The 27,468-nt window shown below is 46.0% G+C and overlaps 7 protein-coding genes across 7 annotated transcripts in view; 2 read left to right on the plus strand and 5 right to left on the minus strand.

Annotated features, from left to right (window-relative positions):
- Positions 1-247: 247 nt before the first annotated feature.
- Positions 248-1,865, plus strand: BDV27DRAFT_146506 (putative mitochondrial translation release factor (RF-1); the record flags this gene model as incomplete). The annotated part of the gene is made up of 3 exons (XM_032070587.1): positions 248-253; positions 607-777; positions 855-1,865. The coding sequence occupies 3 exons, from the start codon at positions 248-250 to the stop codon at positions 1,863-1,865; spliced, it is 1,188 nt and encodes a 395-aa protein (XP_031926053.1).
- Positions 1,866-1,962: 97 nt separating this feature from the next.
- BDV27DRAFT_12501 (putative mitochondrial tricarboxylate transporter (Ctp)) lies at positions 1,963-3,541 on the minus strand. Its single transcript, XM_032066230.1, has 9 exons — positions 3,438-3,541; positions 3,332-3,386; positions 3,246-3,266; positions 3,063-3,194; positions 2,858-3,005; positions 2,509-2,766; positions 2,390-2,425; positions 2,184-2,333; positions 1,963-2,118 (listed from the first exon to the last, which is right to left on the minus strand). Exons 1-9 carry the CDS (start codon positions 3,468-3,470, stop codon positions 2,061-2,063), a joined length of 891 nt encoding a protein of 296 aa, XP_031926054.1. The 5' UTR covers positions 3,471-3,541; the 3' UTR covers positions 1,963-2,060.
- A 1,481-nt stretch (positions 3,542-5,022) lies between these two features.
- BDV27DRAFT_146509 (DNA repair protein SMC6) lies at positions 5,023-12,158 on the minus strand (the record flags this gene model as incomplete). Its single annotated transcript, XM_032070588.1, has 15 exons — positions 5,023-5,844; positions 5,897-6,493; positions 6,548-6,620; positions 8,485-8,582; positions 8,651-8,699; positions 8,752-8,891; positions 9,028-9,102; positions 9,184-9,286; positions 9,340-9,996; positions 10,052-10,317; positions 10,376-10,469; positions 10,524-11,083; positions 11,134-11,361; positions 11,413-11,932; positions 11,986-12,158. 15 exons carry the CDS (start codon positions 12,156-12,158, stop codon positions 5,023-5,025), a joined length of 4,455 nt encoding a protein of 1,484 aa, XP_031926055.1.
- Positions 12,159-13,321: 1,163 nt separating this feature from the next.
- On the minus strand, positions 13,322-15,714 carry BDV27DRAFT_130658 (M20 family dipeptidase). Its single transcript, XM_032067462.1, has 5 exons — positions 15,475-15,714; positions 15,323-15,354; positions 15,199-15,266; positions 14,021-15,138; positions 13,322-13,961 (listed from the first exon to the last, which is right to left on the minus strand). The coding sequence occupies exons 1-5, from the start codon at positions 15,666-15,668 to the stop codon at positions 13,775-13,777; spliced, it is 1,599 nt and encodes a 532-aa protein (XP_031926056.1). The 5' UTR covers positions 15,669-15,714; the 3' UTR covers positions 13,322-13,774.
- Positions 15,715-15,968: 254 nt separating this feature from the next.
- Positions 15,969-16,927, minus strand: BDV27DRAFT_12712 (mitochondrial 54S ribosomal protein mL58). The gene is made up of 2 exons (XM_032066691.1): positions 16,863-16,927; positions 15,969-16,768 (listed from the first exon to the last, which is right to left on the minus strand). Exon 2 carries the CDS (start codon positions 16,668-16,670, stop codon positions 16,068-16,070), a length of 603 nt encoding a protein of 200 aa, XP_031926057.1. The 5' UTR covers positions 16,671-16,768; positions 16,863-16,927; the 3' UTR covers positions 15,969-16,067.
- A 2,228-nt stretch (positions 16,928-19,155) lies between these two features.
- pld3 (phospholipase D) lies at positions 19,156-25,325 on the plus strand. Its single transcript, XM_032066706.1, has 4 exons — positions 19,156-19,283; positions 19,345-24,772; positions 24,834-24,902; positions 24,964-25,325. The coding sequence occupies exons 2-4, from the start codon at positions 19,353-19,355 to the stop codon at positions 24,968-24,970; spliced, it is 5,496 nt and encodes a 1,831-aa protein (XP_031926058.1). The 5' UTR covers positions 19,156-19,283; positions 19,345-19,352; the 3' UTR covers positions 24,971-25,325.
- A 135-nt stretch (positions 25,326-25,460) lies between these two features.
- Positions 25,461-27,468, minus strand: part of BDV27DRAFT_146513 (uncharacterized protein) — a gene marked incomplete at both ends in the record, with an annotated part of 2,491 nt that continues 483 nt past the window's right edge. Inside the window, one exon of the mRNA XM_032070589.1 lies at positions 25,461-26,746. Coding sequence (XP_031926059.1) covers positions 25,461-26,746 — 1,286 coding nt within the window. The remainder of the gene's footprint in view (positions 26,747-27,468) is intronic.

Genomic DNA, 27,468 nt, shown 5'->3' on the forward strand with positions numbered 1-27,468 from the left:
ACAACTCAATTACATATGGTAAATTACAAGTGGTGAAATGTTGAGTATTGGGGACGCAGTTTTCAGGCGGTGTATCAAAATTAGTCAGCACACCCGCCTCCATGATCTAGCATATTCCCTGACGAGTACTCCCGTAATTTTTAGTTCAATGCAACAACATCCTACCTTGACCTCAGACCCACCTCAAGAACTGGAGCCCTTTCTTTCATCGATTTGTCAAGTTTTTTTTTTTTTTTTTTGTTGCAGTATGTACGTATGTGTTCAAGTCATGTGATTTGGTATCTGATTGAAGGGGAGCGTGACTAGTATAAGTAGATACTGCATGTGCACGCCCATTGAATCGTTCTTGGCTAAGTGAATGTGAAGCTCATGGACTATTGTGAGACTGACGTATTCTCCTGTTTTGAGAACAAAGCATGCTTAATGTCCTTTGGATATGCTCTCGATGCCTGACGCGGTTTGGGACTAGAGCTGCTATTAAAAGGCCGTGGCCGTCTCTCCAATGGCGGGGACTGAATACAAGTACGGGTAGTTGAGAGACAATGTTTATTATCTCTCAATGCATGTTTGATACTCTGTGGGGTTGCCGAATGACTGACAAGTCAGTTAGGCCCTGACCTTTCTTCATCGCTGCTCTCCCGCGCTCGCTCTTTGGCAGCCGAGCATTCTAAACTTTCTGCTCATTTAGCGGATTCCTTTGATGGAAGAATAGCAAAGCGGGTAGGCGAGCTAGCACCGATTGCAAATGTCTTGGAAGAATGGGACAGGACCAATGAAGTATGTCCATACCTCTTAAGCTTTTTCACTTTAGATGGGATAACTTGCTAATGGAGCGGCTTTCATCTCTTTCCTAGTCTATATCAGAGCTCAATGCCCTGCTTGTTGACCCGGACACAGATCTTGAGCTCAGATCTTTGGCCATTGAAGATTTGGAAACCGTCAAGGCTGCTTTGCCGACTATATCGGAAAACTTGAAACAGACCCTTGTCCCCCGCCACCCTTTTGCAGCGCTTCCTTGCCTTCTCGAGATACGGCCTGGCGCAGGTGGAGATGAGGCGGGACTTTTCGCCTTCGAACTCCTGAGGATGTATACTGCATTCTGCTCTCGTCGTGGTTTTCGGTCCAATATTGTTAAGCTGGACGTTGGAGATGGCCCTGCGGAGGATCGGCTAAGTGAAGCAATAATGGAAGTTGAGGCAGATGGGGCTTATGAGATACTCAGAACCGAGTCGGGGGTACACCGTGTGCAGAGAGTTCCAGCAACAGAGACTAAGGGACGTACGCACACTAGTGCTGTGAGCGTGATGGTTCTGCCTAGCTTCCCAGAGACAGGAGGTAGCATGGATAACGCGCTCAACTTTGATGATCCGAGCAGTGACTACTACGTTGATCCCCAGGAGGTTCGTAGCGAGAAGATGCGAGCTGGTGGTGCAGGGGGACAACACGTGAACAAGACAGAGTCAGCTATTCGTTTGACTCACATGCCCACAGGTATCGTTGTCTCCATGCAGGATTCTCGATCTCAACACGCAAACCGCAAAAAAGCCTGGCAGATCTTACGCGCCAGATTAGCCGAGGCGAGGCAAGAAGCTCGCGAGCAGGAACTCGTGGAACTCAGAAGAGGGGTGTTGGGGGGTGTTGCTCGTATGGGCCGCGGGGACAAAATTCGCACGTACAATTATGGCCAGAGTCGTTGCACAGACCATCGAAGTGGCATCACCATACATAATTTGAATGATGTTTTGGATGGTGGTGAAGGCCTCGAAACTGTCATGGAGAGTGTACGGTCCTGGCTCGTTGACCAAGAAGTGGCAGCGCTGGTTGCTGACGAGCTAGCAAAAGACAAGGAAGCTTCACGCCCATAAAAACGAGTCAAAGTGTTAACAAGGCGCTGACTTTTCTGTACTAGTACTATTCCTCAGTCGAGTGCTGTAGATATATAAAATGCGGTTTTTTGTCAGTGCTATGTATTAAGATACAACCGAAGCATATTAGCTGTGATGCTGCAATATAGCGTTCAAGAGACCAATTGCTGCCCTGCGTTCATTGCTTCCTCAGCATCAGATATATTGTCTCTTCGGGTCTAGAGAATCGAGAGCGTCCATCGTCTTCTCATACCTGTTAATTTGAACGCGGTTAGTTATCAAGCCTAAAAACGATGGTTGAACTTAGTGTAAACAAACATTGTGAACACTATGCCCCCGCTTAAGATCAATCTGGCAAGTCGCGGAACTGCCCCGGACCAGAATGTAAGTAACCCCTCATCTTTGAATATCCTTGCTGCACAGACAAAACTATTCTTATAGTTCTTAGAAGCTTCCAGCGATTGCATTCTGCTATCGTATTAGTACCGTAAAAAAAATCACACATAATGTGGCCATTAGCAAACCTGGTTTTGACAGTATCAAGAGGTTGTGTGACATATCTGTGCAAAAATGGTGTATTAGTCGTCGCTATGTCTCATAGCCATGGAGAAGCAGCAGCTTTTCAAGTGTTGCATTAACTCACACTGTTATAAAGCCTGCCATACCGCCGATAGCGAAGGTGCTTGCCGTTCCCAGCTTCTCTCCGGGTGCAACATAGCTTTCAGCTAGTTGCTTTAACATAGTATAACTTGAGAATCTGGTCGCGGAGTTGGCGGCTTGTCTGGCAGTTGTAGGAACGAACCCCTGGAAAAAACCTCGAATACCTCGCTCCTGGAATATCAGTTTACTACCGTGCAAGAACCCCCGCATACGAGGGTTTGCAGATTTGCGATCGTCAATCCTGCGGGTTTTTATATATCAGCTTCACCATGCATCGTTGCATGAAGTGGTCAAGGGTATGTAGCAAGGGCTGGGGCTTTAAGGCAACGGACAATTGCGTTTTAATGCTCTCGAATGGTGTCACTGCTAAAAGAGATTCAGTGAAGCCAGCTCCAAAGCCAGCAATTACCGTTCTTGGACCCGAGATCTTGCCATTCTCATCCTGCAGAAGTGACTTGAATCTGTCGAAAGCGACGAACCCTGCATACAGATTCTAACGTAAGTACATCAAACACCCGAGCACGGGGTGGGACTCACGGATGCCTGCCTTGAGCGAATTTCCTATAATCAAAGTTGTGCAGCCGGCGTACCACTGCTTTCCAAACGGGGGCCATGGCAGCTTTTTTCCGTCCGGTAGTTTGCGATTGAGTTGCGACCGAGTTTTTGCAACTGGACACGTTGAGTAAGCTGACTTAGAGTAGTTAAGGGCATGTACCGTACATTCAGCCGGATAAGTGATTGCTAGTATAATTAGCAAAAGTCTTTGGCTATAAGAGTATATATGCCTCGATGTGGACGAGCATTACCGATTTCAATGGCACCTGCAGTTGAGCCCGCAATGATAGACCGCAAACTGCTGGGCTGAGTATGCGTATTAGTATTAGGTACTATGGACGGTGAAGGACAATGTACCTTTCGGTTGTGATCCTTCTCTGTAGCACTCATTTTGTCGTTATTTTATTTTTTTTATATTTTTTCGTTTTGGAAAAAGGATTACCAAGAGCTCGACCACCACTGCAGTAATGGGTGTGAACCAACTTAGGCAAAGTGGCTTAAGACTAATATAGAACAAACACAATTTAGAATACGGGCGCCGGGGAGGACAGGACACGCAATATCAGAATAAAATGCTCCCCACCTGCGCCCACCAGAGCAAACCACCAAGTTTGTACCAAGGCTCTATCTAACTGTACAGTACTAGTACTAGTATTACTACCCCATGTTGTGTGGAATCTGGAAGCTTCTATATCTCGGAGGGCAAAAATTGTCATTTCGTAGATGCTACCTGAGTAAGTTTGACCGTTGGCCACAGGCGTGAAACAAACATCTGACGGTAACCCTCCTCTTTGCTGGCTTTATTTGGTTTTCAATTTTTTTTTTTTTCCTCTTTATTTTCCCCCCTTTCCCCCCCTTTTCCCCTTTTTGCTTTCTTTCTTTCTTTGTTTTTTGGTCCTTCATTTCGTTGAAAGCTTTCATAGATATTTCCCCCGCCTCACAGGTTTCTCTCAATATTTTCAGAATCTGCTATCGTCATCATCTCGTTCCCCGTAACATAGATCCGGATAATCCTCTCCTGGGTACGGCCACAGATTGGGACTGCACAAACTTAAAGTTGTCCTTATCTGACGGATAGTAAGACGCACTATCTTTTGTCAGGGTCAAAAGGGACATGAGCCATAGAGCGGGTTTGAACACCACCCGCAAACAAAGCCAATCTCTCAATGTGTTGACAAACAAGTAAAAAAAAGGCTTCATAGCCACAACGCCGAATGAAACACAGAACACCCAATGACCGTGCAGAAACTTGGGAAATAAAGAGAGCGAAAAATTAAAGAACCCAAACACCGATGTGGACTGCCCCAATACACTGCGCCGGCCTATGATGCCGGACAATAGCTTAGACCATCCAAAGCTGCATGATAAGCGCCGACGAGGGTATAGTTAAAAAGGGAAAGAGGTGGCAGAAGAATAGGGGAAAAGAGCCCAGTCAATGAGACGAGGTACTTGGGGCGATGAGTTATCCGAGAGCCATCCACAAACGCCGAAACATGACAAACTGCTGGGTGATAACCTATAAACGCCGCCGTTTTTGCTCAAAAACCAAAGAATGCAGCATCAATATGTACATAAAACTAACCGCCTTTCTCACTCTTGAAGGGGGGAACGACGATGACAAAAGAGCTGAGGATGGGGAAGGCGAAGATAGAACCTTGGGGACACTGGAACAAAAAATGTAGCAGAAAAATATGATACAGATGTGATCACCGTTATCAAATCACCATTGTCGAAAACAAACAAGGGAATTCATAACACACACTGTCAAGTTTGCATTGATAATAAGAAAGAGAAAAAGTAGAAGACATTGATTGCGGTTTGTCAGGTAACTTGGTCAAGGTCGTTTAAGATTGAGAGAATTTATAGTAACGAGCAAGGCAAAAAGGAGAGGAGAAGGAAGAAACAAAGATAGAAAGATAACAATGTTCTTACCAAACTGATGTCAATTTGGCGACACCTGTGCAGGTTGGCTCTTGCCACTCTGCTGTTGATTTTGGGAAGTACCAAATTTATGCATATCATTCTGTATGTTGCGGCGCTGACCTTGGCCTCGACCTCCACGATATGAACCTCGACCCCGACCGAACTGATAATGTCCTCCATTCGAGTGATTGTTGTGGCGGCGTTCTCCAAAGTTCTGGTTTTGGTTCCCACTCGTTGCGAGCTGTGCTTGTGACGCATTCGCAATTGGGCGGGGAATGGTTTCCGGCGATTCATATACGTATAACTTCTTGTCGATATTTTGAGGGATAGGCTGTATTTCAGTTCCCAACTCCTGCTCAATCTTATATAGATTAAAACGATCATCCCAGTTGATAAGATTGATTGCTAGACCCAGATGACCAAAACGACCAGATCGGCCTATTCGGTGGAGGTAGGTTTCAGCGTTCTTGGGAAAATCAAAGTTGATCACGACGTTCACCGCTTGAATATCAATACCTCGAGTTAGCAAATCAGAGCAAACAAGGTTGCGGCATACGCCATTCCGGAAATCATGGAAGACTCGATTCCGATGTTGTTGAAGCATCCTTGCATGTGAGTAGAAGCACGAATAGCCTAATTCTGTGATCTTCTTTGCGAGAAGTTCAACGCGATTTGTCGAATTGCAGAAGATGATTGATTGATTAATTTGAAGTTTGGAAAAAAGAGTATTAAGGCAATGGACTTTCTGCTTTTCTTCCACAAAAGCATAATACTGAGTGATTCCTCGGAGGGTGAGCTCATCCATAAGGTTGATCTCGTAAGGGTTGCGCATGTGTTTATCCTAACAAGGGCGTCAGTCCAAGAGTAATGAAAAGGAATCAGATGAGACGTACCTTGAACGACTTCACGATCAATGGAAAAGTCGCACTGAAAAGCATGACCTGACGGTCTTTAGGATGAAATGACAATAGCTGTTCAATTACAGGAGTGAATTCAGGAGACAGTAATTTGTCGGCTTCATCCATGACGAATGTAGGACATTCAGAAAGGTCAGCAACGCCCTTGCTAGCCAGATCTAGAACACGACCTGGAGTTCCGACAAGGATATGAACGGCGTCGTTCAACCTGATAATGTCATCCATCAATCCAGTTCCTCCGGTGGTGACCATTACGTTGATCCCCAGATGTTTCCCGAGAGTTTTACAAACATGAGATGTTTGGAGCGCAAGCTCTCTGGTTGGAACAAGGATCAGTGCTTGCGTTTTGGTGCTTTTAGGATTTATGCGTTCTAATGTGGGGATGACGAAGGCCGCTGTCTTTCCGGTGCCATTCTTTGCTCGGGCCAAAATATCCCTACCAGTAAGAGCAACTGGTATTGTTTCTTCTTGGATAGGAGAGGGTTTTTCGAAACCAGCTTCGAAGATGCCCATCATAAGTTCGCGTTTGATATAAAAATCTTCAAACTCAAGGCCTTTAGTGGCCGTCACGTCCTAGATTGGAGTTAGACTATGAAGAAGTAAGCGTAGACATTAGACGTGGCAAACCTCGGTTTGTGGCCGTGCATCTTTTGCAGGGGCTTTTAGTTGGTCCTTCCACCTTGTGTCTGAGTTTGCTTCCCTATAACGACACTACTGAGTAACTTTTGGCTAAGCCTAGCAGAATACGTATAAGCCCACATACCCTAGTGTTGTGTTGTTAAGTTGTGAGGCAAGAGCTTCGGCCATGGTGATAATCGCTTGCTCAGATAGAGGATAATGGAGAACGAAGTCTTAGGAGTTGAACGCGTTCGTAAAAATGGACCTCACGAAATACACAATGAAGTCGAAAGGGCTAAAGAAGACAAATGATGGCTTCTGCTGTCCTGAACCGTTGTGGCCGGTTCCAATGAATGTAAGAGGGGGCCGAAGGTATAGAAGGTGGACTTGGTCTTTGGCAGACTGGGAAAACGGGTGATTCTCTCGGGTGGTGAGGTAGTATATGGGAAAAGAGCACGGCGAACAGACAATATCGGGTGTCTTTGCGTGTGGGTTGGATGATTGCTTGTAAGTGCCAAGGTAAAGTTGGCTGTGGTAGTTTCAGCTGTAAAGGGAGAGACACTGGTTAGTGTAAATTAGAGGCACCAATGAAGACAGGTGAGATAGCACCAAGCCCCCCAAGATCTCAAACAATATATTGAATGTTGTGAGAGTCGTGTCTGTGGTATTTCACGGATAAAAAAGATGAGCAACCCTGTAGTGCGAAGTACGATAAAGGTAAAAGATTATGAGTGAAAACTTCTGTGGTGAGTGGGCAGTACTGTGTAGCCTCGCCGCCTTTACTGACCTCTAGCCCTGGAGTACTAGTAGTACCGGCTAGCCGCAAGAAGATCAAACTCCAATGAGCTCAGTGTTTTTCTCCACTGTTACCAGTACCATCGAGTTACAACTAGAAACAACGCCGCTTTTAGGTACATCATACCCCACGTGACAGGGTCAACCGGTATAAAGTGGCAGCCCTGAGGCTATTGTGCTATATCGCGGTTGACATGAGGATAGCAATATAGCTGAAGCTGAAGAAATGGGTGCGTGACTTATAGCATAAGGGCCATGTCTGTTGTGACATGTAACAGTATTAATATATAGTAGTCAGCTACTAAATCTATAACAACTCTCGTATTCCGGCAACATGCTCCTACCAGTCTTCGTAGACCTATTGTATCGCATTTTAATGCGCTGTCAATCGTGCTACTAGTAGATGATGAAGTACCTTGCCTGGCAGGACCGCTAGGCAACTGCTGCATCTTCCGTCATAGCGCAACTGTTTTCAACCTGACCCAACTTTTAACCATCGAATACCATAGAGACATCCAAAATCAGCTTCTGAAGTAGATTAATTCATGAACAAACAGGGAAGCGCATGGATTTATGTGATTTTCTCAATTGCTGATCAACTCTGTTATTTGGCGATGCTAGGCTATCAGGAGAGCTATAGCCGCTCACGAAGCTCTCCTTTAGTTCCTTGCCCAGGTCCTGCCAGCTTGCCGGGCGCATATCACACGCTTTTGAGATGAAGCGTCATCCACGACATCTCCAGCCCAAGGCGCTTGTTTTAGTAGTCCTCCTTCAGTTGATCTGCACCAGTTGGATCAATAAAACGAATGAGCTAGACACTCGAATATATAGTGTATTTTATGCTAATCCATCTTTCTCAATAATCTAGCGGCATGCTTATTATATTTTATACGTTCTTCTTCTTCTTGTTGACGGCCGCTTTGAGGTAATTCTTCTTGTCCAAATAATGAGACATTATTCGTAGACACCAGCCCATATGAAATTTTTTTGTCAATTCATTGAATGTTCTGTACAAAACAGACTGTACCTATTCTGATTACTGGCGAAATGCTAATCTGGTCTGCCCTCGTTCAGGTTCTGCCAATCTACAAGGAAGACACTTGTTAGTTGCAATGCTGATAACTATATCTGGTCTGGACACTTATACTCACTCCTTCACACGGACATCAGGAGCTAAACTAATCTCCGCCCTTGAGCCAGGTGTGATTAGTATAAATTGCACACCTACTGACCGCCTAGCGGCCAGCATCTATTGATTGTTCTGTTAGCAAACACAATGGAACAGGAGCTAAAAAAGAAGAGAAGGGAGAGATATACAAGCATATCAATTGCCATCTTCCTATTGATGTGATCCATATACACGTCACTATTGGGTTAAAGTTAGTGATAGTTAATGCCCCTGATGATCACTAACTTACAATTCATCCAAGCAGCGGACAGGAGATCCCATAGCCTCCCAAAGTGCCAATAGAAGACAAACTTGAGAAAAAGACTTTTCACCACCGGAAAGTGTCTTTGCACCCCGTCCAGTGCTGTCCTTTGTTATATCAGGTTCGACCTAGCAAGTCTTGTTAGATTCTGTCAGAAGATAACAGCATCATGTAACGTACTTGTAAATCCAACAGCTTGCTCTCATGGTCCGTTAGGAGTCGACCACGAAAACTTCTCTCACTTAATAAGTACGTGAATTGTGCCTTGGCCCGAGATGAAATGTGAGATCTGAAAATTACCCAACGTTTCTTGCGGTGTTTGAGTGTTTCAATGAGGATCTGCAGATACAGTCAACAAACTTAAGTCCTCTGTACAAGGGCAAAAGCATAAAAGAGACGAGGGGGAAGGTGAAAATGTACATCCGCAAGTAACCTAAATTCCTCCACCTGCTTAAGGGCCCGATCATAGGCTGTGGATGCTCTGGCGGCTTCAGCGGCGATCTCATCGCGAGATGCGCCCAATCTAGTGGTTAGTTAGTTCAAGTATCGTGGTAACGTGTGTTTGAAGTATCTGACTGTTGGTTATAGCGTTGAATATCCCTATTAAGTCTGTCCAGTTTTTTGTCCAAACTAGCAGCAGTCTCACCTTCAGGAATTGGAACCCGCGGTGAGACTAGACTGGCTTTCTCGCTGAAGTCGATAACACGAGCAGAAACCTCTTCTCTTTTCTCATTTATCCTTTCTTTTTCTCGTCTGCTATCATCGATTCGTTCAACCGCAATGTTTTTATCATTAATGATCTTTCGGCGTTTTTCTTGCCCCATGAGTTCCTCACTTCGAGTTACACGGAGCTCTTCCGTTGACGCAGCTATATCGGCATCCTTAGAAGCGAGTTGTTGTTTAATGGCTTTAAGCCCTTTCATCATGGCTTCCATGGCCTCCATACTGTCTTCCAAAGACCCTTCGTTGATGTGTTTCTCTTCCTTAACCTCCTGGAGCGTGGCTCGCAGCACATCAAGATGGTCGTCTTCCACAGGTTCTTTGTCGAGTACATCTGTGAGTTCTTCCACATGGTCTTCCTTCCTCTGCAATGCGATTCGCAACTCATTTGTACTCTTTTCATGTCTCATAAGAGCTTGTTTGCAGCCCTCCAAGCGAGACCGAGCAGATCGAAATTGCTCTTCCTGATCACAGAGCTTACGCCTGAGGTCTGCCACTACATCACGTTGAACCCTGCGGGCATAAACGTCAGTGGGTAAGCGAGGTACTGGACACATTTAAGGATCACCTGATTTGTGAAGCTAGATCCGATTTCATTCGTGGGCTGCCACTGTATACAGGAACTGGCGCCTGACTTGGCTCTCCCACACGATTGTAAGATAGATGGATGCCCCGGCGCCTGTCCGTTTGGTCAATGCAGTAACACCGCTTCACATTCCTAGGTTTCTGCCCATCAAAGAGTACTGAAGATGCTTCTTCTAGCTTTTCGATTAGAAGCATTTGCTCAATACCATGGTTAATGATCAACTGTCGACGGACGAGTTCGTTGTCAATCTGCACGTTCGAGTATATCAACTTAATGTAACTGGCTCTTCGAATCAAAGGCACCTACCTGAAGCACCCGTAGAGCCGTATCGAATTTAAGATCAGGCTCGTGTTCTGATGTATCAATGTACCCATCGTTTCCTATAAAGATTGGGCATATGCTTCCAGCATTGTTAAAAAGGCATGGTTCGTAAACCAGGTCAGTGGGAACATACCAGTTGACATTGCGCATAATACGAGAAAGAATCTCCATGTCTCTTTTGGATGTTACGATGAAGCTGTTCAACGTCATGCCAAACGAGTTCTCCAAAATAGATGACCATTCTGGTTTCAGTAAGGTCACATGATGACCGATGGGACCGACAGGCTTCTCGGTGAAGCCCTGTTCTTGTTGAACGGCTCTCAGGAGAGCCGGCATTTTGTCGTGGAATCCCGAGGTTTTGGATCCGCCTTCTTTGCTCAGACTTCGTAAAAGTTTCTCAGCTTGCTCAACGTCGGCCTTCGTTCTGCTAAGTGGCGCCACTAATGAATCCACTTCTTTTCCAGCTACTTCCAACTCTCGGTATAGGCGATCTGTATTGCGTTGGTGTTCCTCGTACTGTGTGCTGGCATGTGCAGCCTCTGCTTTCGCTTGCTCGAGTTGTTCCTGTTTCCTAGTATAACTGCCTCCGCTTAAGTCAGCCAAACGTTGATTTTCTTCTTCAATATTTTGTTGCGTTTCGTTTATCCTAGCTTCTGCTGCTTTTAGATAATCTCGTATCTGACGTTGCTGTGCCTGCAATGACCATCAGTAAAAAGCCCGGGAGTTCTGTGGTGGAACATTACCTGCAAATCATGACGTTCAGTCATTTGTTCGTCCCACCTAGCTTTAATATCCATCTTCTCAATTTGTGCTTGCTCGAGCCTAGCAGTAGCTTGTCTAACGTATTCGGCAACGGCTTCGGTTTCCTCCTCAGCTTCTTGTATAGCAGCGTCGAAGCTGGCCAGCTCAGCTTCAGCGGTTGCAATCTTCTCATTGGCTTTAGCTAGTTCAATCTCTAAGGAGCTCCTCATCTACAGTTCATCAGAAACAACGGCATGCAAACAATTAATGTCTATGCTTACTCTTTCCTGTTCCTCAACCTGAGCCCAAGCCATTTGGCTCCGGACATTTCTGACCCTGTTCCTTAGGGATTCGTGTTGATCAGACATGTCCAGTTTCTGGTTTGCTGCAACTTTGCGGCTTTTTAGGGTCATAATATCTTGCTCTCGTCCCCTGAGCTTCTCCTCAATCTGATCAGCAGATTCTTCGATTAGTCGGTAGTCCTGATCAAGTTGCTCCAACTGAACACCCTTCACAAAGAACTTGTATTTCTCAGCAGGACTTGAGCTGCTCAAAAATTGGCGGGCCATGTCTTGTGAGAGAACATTCATCGGGTTGTCAAATTGTAATGTGAAAAAGTCAATGATAGCATCCAGTTCGGTTTTTTTGGTAGAAACTAGACGTCCATTCTCTGCCTTGATTTTGAAGCCACTCGTTCCAGTTTTTGTGAAATGACGTTCAATAACAATGGATTTTCCATAATCATCCGGCATATAGGCACCGTCTCCCTGATTTTTAATGCGCACAACAATAGTTGCACTCCTACAGAATATCAATTAGTAACCATGTGACCTGTATAGCATAAACGCACGTACTCTTTGCCTTCTTTGATGAAACTCTTAAGACTCTGACCGCGATTCGTAGCAGATGCTTTGCCACCCAGACAAAGAGTTATAGCTGTTAGCACTGCGCTCTTGCCGCTGCCATTTTTTCCGACAATAAAATTAATCAATGGCCCCAGTTCGACAAAGAAGTGGTCATGACACATAAAGTTGTAGCATTCAACACGTTCAAGAATGCCATGTTCAGCAGGAACGTTAGGTTCATCACTAGCGAAAGAATACTTCTCCTGGATCAGTTGCGTTGCACGTAATTCAAGCTCGTCCTCGTCATATTCCAAAGCCTGGGTGATAGAACGATGAATTCTTTCTCCACTCTCACTGTCGCTCACATCGGTGCCTTCGTACGATGGAGATTTGGACGTGCGAATACGTTTGCGCTTCCCGTGAGTGTTAGTTAGTTTATAGAACGAAACACGAAGAATACACACCAAATGACACGCGCTGGATGATGACCTTGACCTGTTGTACTCCCCTTCATCCCATTCTCCCGGCCCCAAGGGTCTCTGCGGGCGCTTTAACGATGACATCGGTAAAATGCGACCGGATCATACATATAAACAGTAATTATTCATACTAGAAGTAACAAGGACTTAAAAGCCATCACACAAGATCTAGCGGCCTTCCGATCAATTCGAATAAAAACTCATTGAATGCGAAAGTAGGTCATACACCCTATACGGATAAGCTTGAAACGCGTATAGAGTCGCGTAAATGGCCCGAATTGGGTTTCCGTATGGAGTCGTAGCTTTACCCTGTGTAATATGGATCGTGTATCTCTGTTGTATCCATTAAAGTGGGGGTAGGTAAGACAAGGATACTAAATACAGAGTATAGTACAAGGTTGTCTTGGGCAGAAACTTCTTGCCAACTTTTCTCTGCCAATGCCGAGCTCTCACCGCCTTAAGACATGTGTACCTGGTACTTACAGTGGTACTTTAATATGTAAATACACATTATATAGGTCTAAACACTGGATTTGGTGAGAATGAAAAGGCGGTATGTAGGTGGCATTTAGGCGGTCAAGCGGACGGTTTCAAACTTTTTGCATCCAGCTCCTAGATAGGAGCAAGACACTAATTACTAGTGTAGATAGATGGTATACTATGTATCAAGGCCTAGATACACAATTTGGAGGTTTTCTGCTCTGCAGAATAATACAATCAGGAAGGCGGTTATCTAGGCAATAAATGGACGGCTTCAAACTTTTTTTATACCACTGTATTAATTATATCAAATGGTTAATACACGATATTCTACTTTTATCATCTTTTAAGCAATCTCTTAGAATATTGTACTAAGCACTAGTAAGCGAAGGATCAACTTTCATATATATTCTACCTAGATACCTAGTAGGATGCTTCGGTAGCATCTTGGGTCGTTTAGGGGATGTCTCAGGGAAGATGCTTGACGAACCTGTTACTCCGTACAGTCCAGCGATGTGAAGACTTTATACAGACAGAAACCACCTATAACAGTAGGCGGTCACCAAGGTTACAAACTATACTCCAATTTCATTGAATTACCTCTCTCACTGTACCTTATTGAATGGTGTGCACTCTCGGTAGCTCATCAGGGGCGGAGAGCGGTGAAGAAAGTGGCAGAATATCTGCTCATGATGGCTGGTACTTCGAAATATTCATTTCACTTCATGGGCTACTGACATAATGAGCAGTGAAATAAAAATCACTTTCTGATGTATAGACGGGTTGATCAGTAAAATAGTTAACTGAGTCTTTAATAAGAAAGAGCTACTGATGTAGAACTATGCCGCCACCATGGGCTCTTCTGCAACATAGTGGAGGTAGGCACCAAGCAATTTTACCCCTTCAATGTAGTTTCTCTTGTCAAGCTTCTCGTTGATGGAATGAGCAGCATCAGTTGAGCTGCCCATCGGCAAAAGCAAAACATTCTTGCCTGTCGCTTGCTCGAAGCTCAGGGTGACAGGAATGCTGTTTCCGTTAGCTTTGGTCATGGCGTAGCATCAAGAACTTGCTAAAAAATAACATACCTGCCACCTTCACGTGTCATATCTGGCTCAACACCAAATACCTGATTCACTGCCTTGCTTGCAGCAGTGAAGTTCCAGTGTTTTGGACTAGCAACCCACCATTTTCCATCATGCTGCAACCACACATCCAAAGTATTCTTGCTGTTCAGCTTTGCAAATTCTGCCTTGATGTAATCAAAGACGAGTTTATTCACATCTTTGCTCTCCATATTGGGGACAGTCCGAATCGAGAATTTACCAATGACCTTCGCTGGTATCACTGTTTTGGCGCCAGGAGCCGAATATGCGCCTTCGATGCCATGAAGGGACAAAGATGGATACCTCCATCTAGCCATGAGCGTTCTTTCTTTCGTTGGGTGAATGCTAGTTTTGCTTCCCAGGGATTGATGGAGGTCGTCCATCGTGTAGCTGATATTGGGATAGAGGGCTTTTTCTTCCTCTGACAATGGCTCGACAAGGTCCATGATGCCAGGTATCAAGATGTTGCCATGAGTATCAACAAGTTTAGACATCACATGGACCAAATCTGTCATAGGCTCATGGGCAGATCCACCGAAAACTCCGCTATGAAGATCCTGAGCGGGCCCTGCGACACTGACAGAGTAGTAGTTGCAGCCACGCAGGCCATAGGTTAGACAAGGCTTCTCTGTTCCGAGCCAATAATTATCCGATATGCAGACGGCATCCGCATCCTTGAAAAAGCCTTTGCTCTCAGCTTGAATAAACTCCTCCAATCCTTCTGAGCCATACTCCTCCATTCCCTCAAAGCAGCAAAGAAGGTTGACTGGCAGCTCAACGCCAGCTTTTTTGTGAGCTTCGATCACATTCAACCATCCCAAAACGGGGCCTTTGTCGTCTGTACTTCCGCGGCCGTACATCCTCCCTTGGTTGTCGACCGTCAATTGGAAAGGCTCTGTGGCCCACCCGTCTTCCTTCAATGCTGGCTGGACATCATAATGACCGTAAACCAGGATGGTTCGCTTGTTTTTATCATTGCCATACCGAGCGATGACAACCGGGGGTAGGTCAAGGTGTTCCTTCCCAGGCTGTTTTCCCAGCGGCCTTTGATACACCTCAGCTCCAAGAGCCTCTAACTCCGAAGCAAGAAACTGAGCCATCTTTAGAAGGATGGGTTATGGGTTAATTCTATTCGTAAGGAGTAATAGAGCATCACGTACTCTGAAAACGTCTTGCCTGTTCTCATCTTGTGCAGAAACAGAAGGGATCGCAACAGCCTTTCGCAGACCTTGAGTTCCGTCAGCGTGCTGCAGGGGTAGATAGAAAAGATAACACTTGACTTACGCTCGATGAAAGATTCGGCAAGGCCGTCAACCCTAGACAGATGCGGCACCAGGCCTTTAACATATGTCCACCTTTTTGGAGACTGGGGAAGGATGATAATGGAGAAATAGAGAGACAAAAGAAACAATAGAAAATCAAAGGAGGAAACTTACTGTTTAAAGAATGGATCAAGCTGTGGTGCCATTTTTCGATCACTGATATGTCCGTAAAAAGAGCGGCGACAGGTGAAGTAATTTGTTCTTAGGGATGGGAAATACGGTGTCCAATATTCTTTAGTGGAAACCGAGGAGGATAAACAAGGCTTATATTTCCTCAGTGACGTTGCGACGCGACGGAGGAGGGGCATTTGGGTGCGTGCGGAAGAAAATCGAAGTGACACGATTTGCTGGTTGGGAGGGGACGTTTACCTAACAATTTAATAATTGAAGCGCTAAAAGGTAACACGCGACCTCTACGCCGCAACTAAGCGACACTGCACTATCTCGTATCACTAGTAGGTACGGAGTACCTGAGGAAGAACTTACTGGAACCCAATGAGGTTCTAGCATAGTTAATACAGTATGGAATCCAATACAGGAACGCTAGAGCTAGAATACATGTTTTGATACAACAACCTCTATGAGCTTCCCAAAGCCATGGACATGGACAAGAGAAATAGCAAGCGTCAAATCAATTTGACCCTTCAAACTACCAGAGCAAGGAAGATCAATGGGCTAGAGCTGAGTCAAGACGGGACTCTCCTCCCTCATTCATCTCTTCCCCAGGACTCTTTTCGCAATTGTCGGTCTTCTCTAGCCATCCGACGTTTTGTACCCCATCTTGATTGTACCGCTTCCAAAACTTGTTTCTGGATTTCTTTCTTTTGTGGGCCAGCTTCACATACCATAGCAATGAACATTGGGGAGCAGTCAAAGCGCTTAGCCAATTTCCAACGGCTCCAAGTCATCGGGTCGCTTAGTCGCAGTCTGCGGATCTCTTCTATGTCTGAAGGATTCAAATGATACCTCTTCTCCACAGATGTTTTGAATACAGAGGGTAGTTGAGCGGAATTTTCATTGTTCATGGAAGCGCCACGGAGGGTTCGACGAACATCATCGACAGGGAGGAATTTCGTGGGTGTATGGTATACCGAGGGCGCGCTCGAAGGCGGGTTGTGGATGATTTGGTCATGAAATTGGGTGGATGAAACACCAAACGACGCATCTGGTTTGACACGTAGGCGTTGTTTCGTCCGTCTATACGAGGATTGATGCCGGCGTGTTTGCAACGTGGTCGACTCACACGAAGACGGAAAAAGAAATGGCAGGGCTAAAAACGACCGTTTGGGAGCAGTGAGACACGTTGCCATTTTCTTTTCACTTCCTATCTAGGACCTCGGATTTGATTTGAAGTTATTCTAAAGGAGCCTTAGATTACCGGTGTAGGCTGATCTCAATCCAGGGTGAACTAGAACCACAAAGAGCGAGTGTTAGCAACCAACTCTCTGGACTTAATAACGTCATGGGTGGTGCAGAATATGCGCAAATGCCTGGGAACGTACTGTCGCAAGTTAAGGCTATAGCATTATCTTCTAGCCGCGTTGAAGCCAGGTTCGGACGGTTTTCCAAAGGGAGAAATTCTCTTGGAGATTCGAACATTAACTTTTTCCTCCAAGCAGCAAGTCCCGTGACGGGGGCTGATCTGTATTAGACACGGCCTAGCCTGATCGAGCAGTATCTTACGAGATATCATGTGGCGTAATTACGACACGTTTCAATCCAGGTACTGTACCACTCTTAGAGCCAATAAATCAAGTCCGGAGTAAACTACGAGGTCAAAAGTATTGCAACACCCGGATTCCCGCCTCCGAGGCGCCGTTTTTAAACCTCAATATCTCAACGAAATTAAAAGCCTTTGAGTTCATAGTAAGTTCTATAGATTCCTAAACTCAATATTTAGTATACCATCCACGTACTTTATATACAGCTCGAAGCCTACATAGCCAGGACAGAACTAGGCGATTTATAACCTCCTAATCAAGGCTATTCCATATAATCTGAATAGCCTACCTAAAATACTCCATATCTATTTCTGATACCCCATATAGAAAGATCTCAGAATAGAGCTCCTTTAGCTTCTTTTTAAGCAGATACCAGAGGTTTTCAATAGAATTTAAATCAGGCAAGTAGAGCAGCCAATCTAAAATCTATATACCATATCATAGATCCGATAATGACTTTATATAATAACTATATCATATACCCTACCCGTTGTGTATACACAGCTCGGAGGCCGCACGACAATAATAGATTACATATCCGTTGACTTTTCAATAGCGTATAGTAGCTCCTTGTCAGTCTTATCTTATTAGGAGAATAAGGGGTTTCTTTTAAATATAAAATTAGCCTAATATTAATAGAAAAAGAAGGCAAAAATTAGCCTTCTGTCTACCTGATATCTACTGCTTAGTATTCGGCCTATATACTCTTATCTAGTTGACAGGTTTTCTATCCTTAATAGTAGATATTTCCTTGATATACTATGTCTTTCAAACCACGATTGTACCTGCCTAGATATATAGATTTTAGTATTGTCTTGCTGGAATCTTATTTCCGGCTTGTAGATTAGTAGGAGACCCTTTGCTAGGCAGACAATATAGAAATTTGTTAGATAGCCTCTATTTCTAGATAGTTCGTCCCTTTCTAGAAGAACCAATTCTGACCGGCCATCATACCAAATAGAGGCCCAAATCATAATCGAAATATCCTTTCCATGGCGCTCTAGGTTCACTAGATCAGGCCTATAGGCCTCATTCGAGAAACAGAATACCCATAGTGTAGGATTACTAGGGTTCCGATAGACCGAGGATTCGTCCGAAAACATGATATTGCTTAAATCGTCGAAATGCAGCCACGCACGCGCAAATTTATAGCGCTTTTTAGCTGAATCAGTGTCTAAAGCAATCCTTTTTTTACCTTTCCACCTTTTAAGATAATATCTGCGCAGAATTCGTTGTATAGTCGATCTAGAGATATTGTAGAGGCTCCCAGCAATCAGCGCTGTGTAGCTGATTCTAGGCCTCCGGCGAACCATTTGAAATATATAGCGTTTAGCTGCGCAGCTGAGCTTTTCAGACCTACCAGACCGAGCACCTGATTCTAGGCTATTCTGGTTTTGAAAGCGATGTTGTGTCCGATAGATAGTAGAACGCGCAACACCAAATTCCCGGGCAAGTTTAGTGACATTTTACCCTGTGTCTAGACCTTCAAGCAAGGCAGCGCGTTGCTCAGTAGATAATTCAGATCTAGGCCTTCGATTTGCACTGATTTCTGTTCCAAAAGACCTCATTTTGGTGATGTGGTAGGCGTTTGAAATAATTGTTGTTTTTTGACGCGGTACGCGTTCTGCCAAGTGTTGCAATACTTCTGACCCACTATTGTAACATACTGAGTACGGTTATCAAAGTTTACCTCTTACTTTTCAACCACCGGCTCACGTATTGTGAGTGCAGCCAGAGGCCTCTTCCTCTTCTTCTTCTTCTTCTTCTTCTTCTTCTTCTTCTTCTTCTTCTTCTTCTTCTTCTTCTTCTTAATCTTAATCTTAATCTTAATCTTAATCTTACGTCATATATGTTCTAGAAATCAAAGAACGAAATTCTTCAGAAATTATCAAAATTTGCTTATAACCAAAGATCAACTGCTCCTTTTACATCCAGACTTTCTTTCTCTCCTTCCCAAGTTTCCACCGCTAAAGCGGGTCCCTCTGTGATTGGGGTGAATTATGGGTCGGACTCCACTGCGGCTCGGGACTACTTATTTGTGTCTTAACTAACACCAACGCTCCTTTTGGGTTCTAACGCCCCGGCTTAACAGTTGCCCCCTAGGCTTATTGTTCAAGATAAATCACGCATTCGAACAGCATTAGAATGACTTCATTGTGAGGTTTCCATGATCAATCTTGACAGGATCATATTGATCCTTATGTAGGCTTATTGTACTGCCCCTGACTCCTCCCGTAGTGAACTAACATTGCCTTGTCCTTAGTACGCACTATGACCGACTCTACGGTCCATCCCTCAGAAATGAGGGTTCCTGAAAACCCCTCTGATCGGCTCACCACCGGAAAGCCAGAGCCACCTGCTCTATCCAATGGCCCAAAATTGTCCTCGCATTTCCCTTCTCCAACTCGCACCACTGGCACTGAGTATTCGCCTTCAGACAATCGGGAAAAGGCGGAGGCTGCTGCCGAGGCAAATCAGCGGAGAGCGAATACTATCACCGGTGAAAATGGCGGGAAACCACATGTGGGGGAGACCGGCGGCTCATGGGAAATGTGGGATGGCTTTTCCGGGGCTAAATCAACGTCTTTGAACCCTCGACGGCCGAACGAGTCGCTTGACAACCAGCAGAAGGCCATGAGCCAAAAATCACAAGCATCCCTCTATGGGCTATCATCGCGGCGACCAAGTGTTCAGTTTACCGGCGAAGCCACCGAAAACGATCCTCCCGCTGAATCTGCTCGATCAAGACCTTCTTCCGTAGTAGGGGATGATGTTGATGCGGACCTGAAGGGAAAGCAATCGATCTTCGGCAAGCTCAAGGCATTTGCTGCCTCCCCTTCGTTCGCCTCTCATTCCCGCTCGGCCAGTGCTGCCACTATTGGGGATTCTAGACACGCTAACCATGATCTCACCACCCCAGGCTCGGAAAGGGGGGAGTTCCGTTTCCCCAACACGCTAGAAGAGGAAGGGAGCGATATTGATGCCGATGCTGAAGAGAGCGCGGGAGAACAACAAGGTCTGCAGCAGCTGCAGCTGCAGCAGCAGCAGCAGCAGAAGAAGAAGAAGAAGAAGAAGAAGCAGCTGCGTCGTCAACAAGAAAACGATTCTACACCCCAAACAGAACCGAACACACCGAAAGCCTCGGGTCGGCCCTCCTTTCACCTGCCTAGCTCATTTGCCCCCTTTGAAAACTATCGTACGAACTTCTTTCCACGACGAAATACTGGAGACTACGCGCAGCAACGTGAAGGAGTGTCAGAGGATGAGGGCCGGGATCGTCTTAATCGCGATAACACTTGGCGGCGGAGAAGCGCCTGGCTTGCTAACACTCGCGCACTTAATTACGGAGGGCGGCAGACTGACTCACAACCGAATCAGGATGAGAGACGTCCTAGCAATCTGAGGCGGTTCACTGGCATAACAGGACCGTCGGAAAACGTCGAGAGTCCTGGCGCGCCCTGGAGGCGCCATCGAGCCGAACGTGGTTCTAGCCTCAGCGCTCAAAGATGGCGGCAAATCAAGGCTGGATTGAAGCTGATTGGACAGCGACGTAAGACCGACAACACAGTTGACCATGCGAAGTCGGCCGAACTGCTAGCCGAGCTGACCTCGGGGGTACCGGCCGCCCTAATTCTTGCTAGCATGTTTCAACGCGATGAGCACGGCAGCAAACGTATCCCGATTCTCCTTGAGCAGCTCAAGGTTCGAGTAACGGATAGTAGGATCGATTCTCATTCCGGAGATCGCCACCTTGTTTTTAGGATTGAACTCGAGTATGGAAGCGGCATGACCCGGATGAAGTGGATTATTCATCGAACGCTGAGAGATTTCGCAAATCTTCATCTGAAGTATAAATTACACTTTGGAACGCAAAAGTATATCCAACTGCGAAATACTGAAGGTGCACAGAATCTTCCACGTTTCCCTCGAAGTGCATTTCCTTACCTTCGAGGTGTTCGGGGCTTAGAAAGCGACATGGAGGACGAAGAAGATGACGGCGGCTATGAAACCGCAGCCGAGGCGACAAGTGGCAATGAGAGAGCTGGGAGGAGGCAGCAGTCACGGCGGCGATCGTCCGGTAATATATCCCGGCGACAGTCGACTGTAACGAACCCCGATACAGAAAATGCTGCTGGAGCCTTGGGCGCCACGGACGCAGGACCGAGCAAGAAAGAGAGTTATCCGGAGAGACAAAGAAAAAAACTCGAATCTTATTTACAAAAGCTGATTCGGTTCCTTATCTTTAAACCTGATAGCAATCGTCTGTGTAAATTCCTGGAGCTGTCGGCCTTGGGTGTGCGCCTTGCTGCTGAAGGGAGCTATCATGGCAAAGAGGGGTATTTGATCATACAATCCTCGAAAGGTCTGGATTTCCGGAGGGCCTTGACTCCTGCCATGGTTAAAAACCGTCATTCACCAAAGTGGTTCCTAGTCAGACATAGCTACGTCGTTTGTGTCGATTCCCCCGAGGCAATGAATATCTACGATGTTTTCATGATAGACCCCTTCTTCAAGCTGCAAACCCAGAAGATCAGCATCCGAAACCAGAAAGCAAAGGAGCTTGCAAAGTCGGCAAAAGAGTCGGCAAGGCATCCGCAACATCACACCCTGAGGCTGGAAAATTCAGAGCGGAAACTCAAGCTCTTGGCCAGAAACGAGCGCCAACTTCATCAGTTTGAAGATTCTATTCGGTTTATGGTCAACAATACCCCTTGGGCAAGGCCGAATAGGTTTGAAAGTTTTGCTCCAGTACGCCATCATTGCTTCGCTCAGTGGCTGGTTGATGCTCGGGATCACATGTGGATGGTGTCACGGGCGATCAACCAGGCTAAAGATGTCATATACATTCATGACTGGTGGCTTAGTCCTGAACTTTACATGCGGCGGCCAGCTGCAATCAGCCAGAAGTGGCGCTTAGATCGCCTTCTCCAGCGAAAAGCCCGCGAAGGCGTCAAGATATTTGTCATCATGTATCGAAATATCAACTCTGCCATCCCAATTGACTCAGAATATTCCAAGTTCTCCCTTCTTGACCTGCATCCCAATATCTTTGTGCAGAGATCTCCAAATCAATTTCGACAGAATACTTTTTTTTGGGCACATCATGAGAAGCTGTGCATAATAGATCATACCTTGGCTTTTGTGGGAGGTATCGATCTTTGCTTTGGAAGGTGGGATACGCCACAACATCTTCTCATAGACGACAAACCAACAGGATTCGAGACTTCAGATGGCCTCAAGGATGCCGACCACTGCCAGCTCTGGCCTGGCAAAGACTATTCCAACCCACGTGTTCAGGATTTCTATGATTTAGATAAACCGTACGAAGAGATGTATGATCGAAATGTTATCCCCAGAATGCCCTGGCACGATATATCAATGCATGTTGTCGGCCAACCGGCTCGGGATCTCACTCGCCATTTTGTCCAACGGTGGAACTATATTTTGCGTCAGCGAAAACCAACTCGGCCCACGCCATTTCTACTTCCTCCACCTGATTTTGACGCAGCAGATTTGGAAGCTCTTGGCCTAGACGGAACCTGTGAAGTTCAGATCTTACGATCGAGCAGCGCATGGTCCACTGGTACATCCGACATTACTGAGCACAGCATCATGAATGCCTATGTCAAGTTAATCGAAGAATCGGATCATTTCGTCTACATCGAGAACCAATTCTTTGTGAGCACCTGTGAGATAGATGGCAGGAAAATCGAGAACCTGATAGGCGATGCCCTGGTCGAGCGGATAACTCGAGCTGCGAAGAACAAAGAGGCATGGCGTGCAGTTATCGTTATTCCACTGATGCCAGGTTTCCAGAATACGGTAGACAGTGAGGGTGGGACAAGCGTCCGTTTAATCATGATGTGTCAGTACCGTAGTATCTGCCGGGGAGAGACATCTATATTCGGACGACTCCGAGCTTTGGGCATTGAGCCTGAAGATTATATTCAATTTTTCAGCCTGCGGGCCTGGGGCAAGATCGGTCCTCAGAAGCAACTTGTCACTGAGCAGCTTTACATCCATGCCAAATGCATGATTGTTGATGACCGAGCTGCAATCATTGGGTCTGCAAACATCAATGAACGGTCTATGCTGGGATCGCGAGACTCAGAGGTAGCAGCTGTTGTGCGTGATACAGACATGATCTGGTCCAGCATGAATGGTCGTCCCTACCTTGTCGGACGGTTCCCCCATACTCTAAGAATGCGCCTAATGCGAGAGCATCTTGGCATTGATGTAGATGAGCTCATGGAGCATTCCATGGCGACAGAAGAAGAATTGCGAAGGATTCAGATTGCTGAGGAGGGCTCCAAGTCACCGGGAGATCATGAGAGACTCGATCCTGAATCACTTATGCTGGAAAAACAGGATGAGAGGGACATGATCGAGCGTCGGCACCGTATACAAGACGAATTCCTCTCGCGGTCAGAAGATATACACAGCTTCAATCATGACGTCGACTGGGAGCAGGGCGACAATCCTAATCTCAAGTCGAACAGGAAGCTCACCGCAGATGCAAGAGTGACTGCCAACCCAGAGCATAAGAAGGATGTGGACGGGTATGGTCCTGATCATCTCAGTGCTGCTCTGCAAGCCGGTTTAGGAGAAGCTCGTGATTCTCAGCTCTTGGGTGACAAGTCAGAGGTCTTGGTCTCACCCATTGCGAGCGAGGGTAAGGGCACCATCCAGCAACCGAGACATTGCCCGCCACAAGAAGCTAATGGCGACAAAGAAGCAAGGAAAACATCGTTTGATTTGCCAGATAATGTCAATGAGTCAGAATCAGTGGTTGAAGGACTGTCAGCTGCCCGTAACCCAGTTTTATCAGGACATGATACCGAGAGCAGTGGCAATAGTGCTGTTCCCACCTCTAGAGAAAAGTTCGACATGACAAAGTACCCGCACCCACTGAGCACAGACATGAAACATGTATTCATTGATAAAGATTGCATGAGAGATCCGGTGATCGACGTGTTTTACCTAGACACTTGGTATGCTGTTGCTGATAAAAATACGAAATTGTTCCGGAGCGTTTTCCGCTGCATGCCTGACAGCGAGGTGAAGACCTGGAAAGAGTATAAGGACTATGCTGATTACGGGGAGCGTTTTGCTGAAATGCAGAATCAACACAGTGCTAAGGCATTTCATCCGGCTCATGCTAGGCAAACTGGCCCACCTGGTACAGGTGCCAGCTTGATTGTAGGTGGCCTCGCAACCAAGTCTAACGTATCAGCAGCCGGCCCCAACGCGGAAGGGCAGCCGATGGGCCAGAAGGATCAATCATCAACTGAGAAGATTGACCTCCGACAAGCTGCAAACTCCCAGGATCACGGCCGTACGCAGCCAGAGATGGCACATCAACATGAAATACTGTCATCTAAAGACGAAAAGACGACTGGGCTGAGAACGGTAGATGTACCAGCATCTGGAAACGTACAAAATGGGCGACATGATGAGAATGGATCTTCCGGAGAAGATCATGAGAAACAGGTTTCAGATCCGCCAGTCGTTGATTATTCGGAAGCTTTAAACCGAAATGCCACTGCCCAATCACGACGACGTAGACGAAGGGCTACAACTCTGGGCTCGAAACGGGAGTTCCATGCATTGGATGAGGTGATTGACAAACAACGAGCGGAGGACCTTCTGAACCAGGTTCAAGGACATTTGATTCTTTGGCCTTATGATTGGTTAGTCGAACTTTTCGCTGTATTATGAACGATAATCCCATGTACTAACTGCTTGAGCTAGGCTCGAAAAAGAAGAACAAGGTGGAAACTGGCTGTACACACTTGATCAACTTTCGCCCTTGGAAATCTAGTAAGTTATCTTTCTTTTTGACTTGTTCACTATTATAGGCAGGTTGCTGATTATTGTGCAGTAATTAATGCACTGCGTGTCCTCTGTGTACCTCTAATTCATCCACCTCTCTTTGTGGGATTCTAAGCATATTGGTGAAGCAGCAATGTTTAGTCGCGATGTGCTCGGCAATTGTGGCTTCCAACGCTACTCTTGTGCTCGTAATTCTCTAACTTCTATACAGCCAATGGTGTGAATCTGCCCTATCTCTCGTAATAACTACTATTAATTTAACATTTTTACCTGCCTTCCTGATACTTCGGCATTGCAGGCGTTCTATCTCCGGTCTATCTTTTTCTTCTTTCCAATTCATAGTGATATTGTTTTTGTGTTGCAAATACTAGAAATATTCATCGCTGTTAATTGTCCTAGGGCCATGGGGAACAAAGTTCAAATATTATAGTTTTATCAAAGATATACGACAAGATGGCCCTAATCTATATTAAATTATGTGATATTATACACCGCTTATTATTACAAGTGATTGATCTGTTCTCTTACACAGGAAGACCTTCCAGTCTAGGTCATCTGTGCTCGCACCTTGTGAAAGTCATCGAAATTCGCTTGTAGAACAGAGGCCAGGAGGCTGTTTTTGAAACCACCATGTTTACGCCGTTCCCTTGCACCCAGACATGCGCTAAGGCGATAATGTGCGCGCGCCAAAACGCCCTGGAGTTCAGAAGTGCGACATGTGCGGCCGAGATCATTCATATAATTGGCGGGATCTTGAAGGCATAGCCTCGAGGCTGCCGGTATATTTCGCTTGATAGCAGCCGTTTTCTTCCGATTTACAAGTGCACGTTGGCCGCGGAGGTGGGCTGGCAAATCCTCTGCATCATATTTTTTTATTGTGTCTTTCACAGTACTTGCATCAAAGAAGCTTGGCGGGTCCACGGAAACACAGGTACTTCGTAGATCAACCTCAGAGCCGTATACCTTTAAAACAGCAAGGAGCTGTTCTCCCAAGCTTCTTGACTCTTGGAATCGGCCATGATTCATTTTAAGAAATGCCACAAGAAGCATCACAAGAGTATCAGGCTCAATGGATGAGTTATGGCTACCAAACAACTCTTGCGCCTCCAATATCAGACGGATGACCATGTATAGCGGCCGAATCGCAGGATATTCAGCATGATAGTCGCATATATACTCAACAGAGGAGGGCAAGCCTTCACCACAGTGAAACTGCACTCGCATACCGGTCTCATGGTGAACAGCGGTCAGAATTGAATTCCATTTGCCGTTCAACTTAATCCGGCCGCTAAACGACGAGCAATGCTGAAGGGTATATTCCACCCGAGATAATAGATCACTATGGAGACTGAGAATCTGTGGCCGTGTAGGACTTGGCCTTCGGACCCTGTCGATCGATCGGGCCGGATCCGGCACAGGCAAGATGAAGTCCAAGTCTGAATGGCTCATCGCAAACCCGGTTCGCCGAGAGCCGATGACCTGCGGCGTATGAGGTATAACATCTCGCAGCATGTTTGTAACTTGAGTAACTATATGATTTACCCTATCCTGTTCAGGAGGTGTTGGTAACAAGTATTCCTCAAGTGCGCGGATCTCTGCATCTAGCTGCAAGAAGCCGTCAGGCCATTCGCGACTCGCGTCCCAGTAATCCATCCATGGGGATTGCTCCCATCGGCCTTGTTCTGCATTTACATTCCATCGTATCCGGTCACACAGAATTGTTCGGGTGGTAATGACGGGATCCTTTTTCATAGTACGAGTACTCCTTGCTGTCCGTGTCGATGGCCCAGATGAGACAAGTTGTGCTGTAGCTTCTGGGGAAACTGGTTTCCCTGGTAGTTTCAAAGTCAAAGATTCGTCCACCGGAATTACAGGGCGGGCGAGGTCTCCAGAGGGTGTCCGATCGAATACTTTACGAACCAGACTGGTCCTATTCGAGGATCGGTGGGCCTCAAGAGTCCTCGGGAGGCTGTTTTTGAATACAGCCATGTCCTTAGAGTAGAACCTAGTTCCAGGAACAGCTCGAAATCTCGACAGGGTAGAGTGAAACGCGGGCTGCCGAAGGACAGGGGAAGGGGAAGGGAGTAGACCGGCAGAGAGGTAGAAGCGCATGGTCGCGCGAATAATTAGGCAATCGAGGCATTGCGAATGACTGACGAGAACCCGGGGCATATACCGGGACAGAGCAACGTTCTAAGTTCTAAATATTTATTTATTATGAAAGAGCAGGAGAATGAAGGAGCGATCGAATAGATGAATGAATGAATGAATGAATGGTACAAAAACCAAAGAAACGAAGACTTAGTGATGGTAGCATCCACAAGCACATGACTGATCCCGTGCACCTGATAGCAAAGCTTCTATCACGTGCCAGACTCAGCCCTAACACCGGGAGCAGGCAATTAATTAGATAATCGGGTCTCGATGATTCGATGAGATTACTAGTATATGTACTAACAGCGCATACTGTTGTATCCATATTCTTAGTTCTAGTATTAGTGAAGATGGGTCTATCAATTGTACTTGGGCCAAACAATCAACCCGGAGAAGGCAC

The sequence above is a fragment of the Aspergillus caelatus genome (assembly GCF_009193585.1).
Source record: "Aspergillus caelatus strain CBS 763.97 unplaced genomic scaffold BDV27scaffold_126, whole genome shotgun sequence".
Classification (NCBI taxonomy): Eukaryota; Fungi; Ascomycota; class Eurotiomycetes; order Eurotiales; family Aspergillaceae; genus Aspergillus; species Aspergillus caelatus.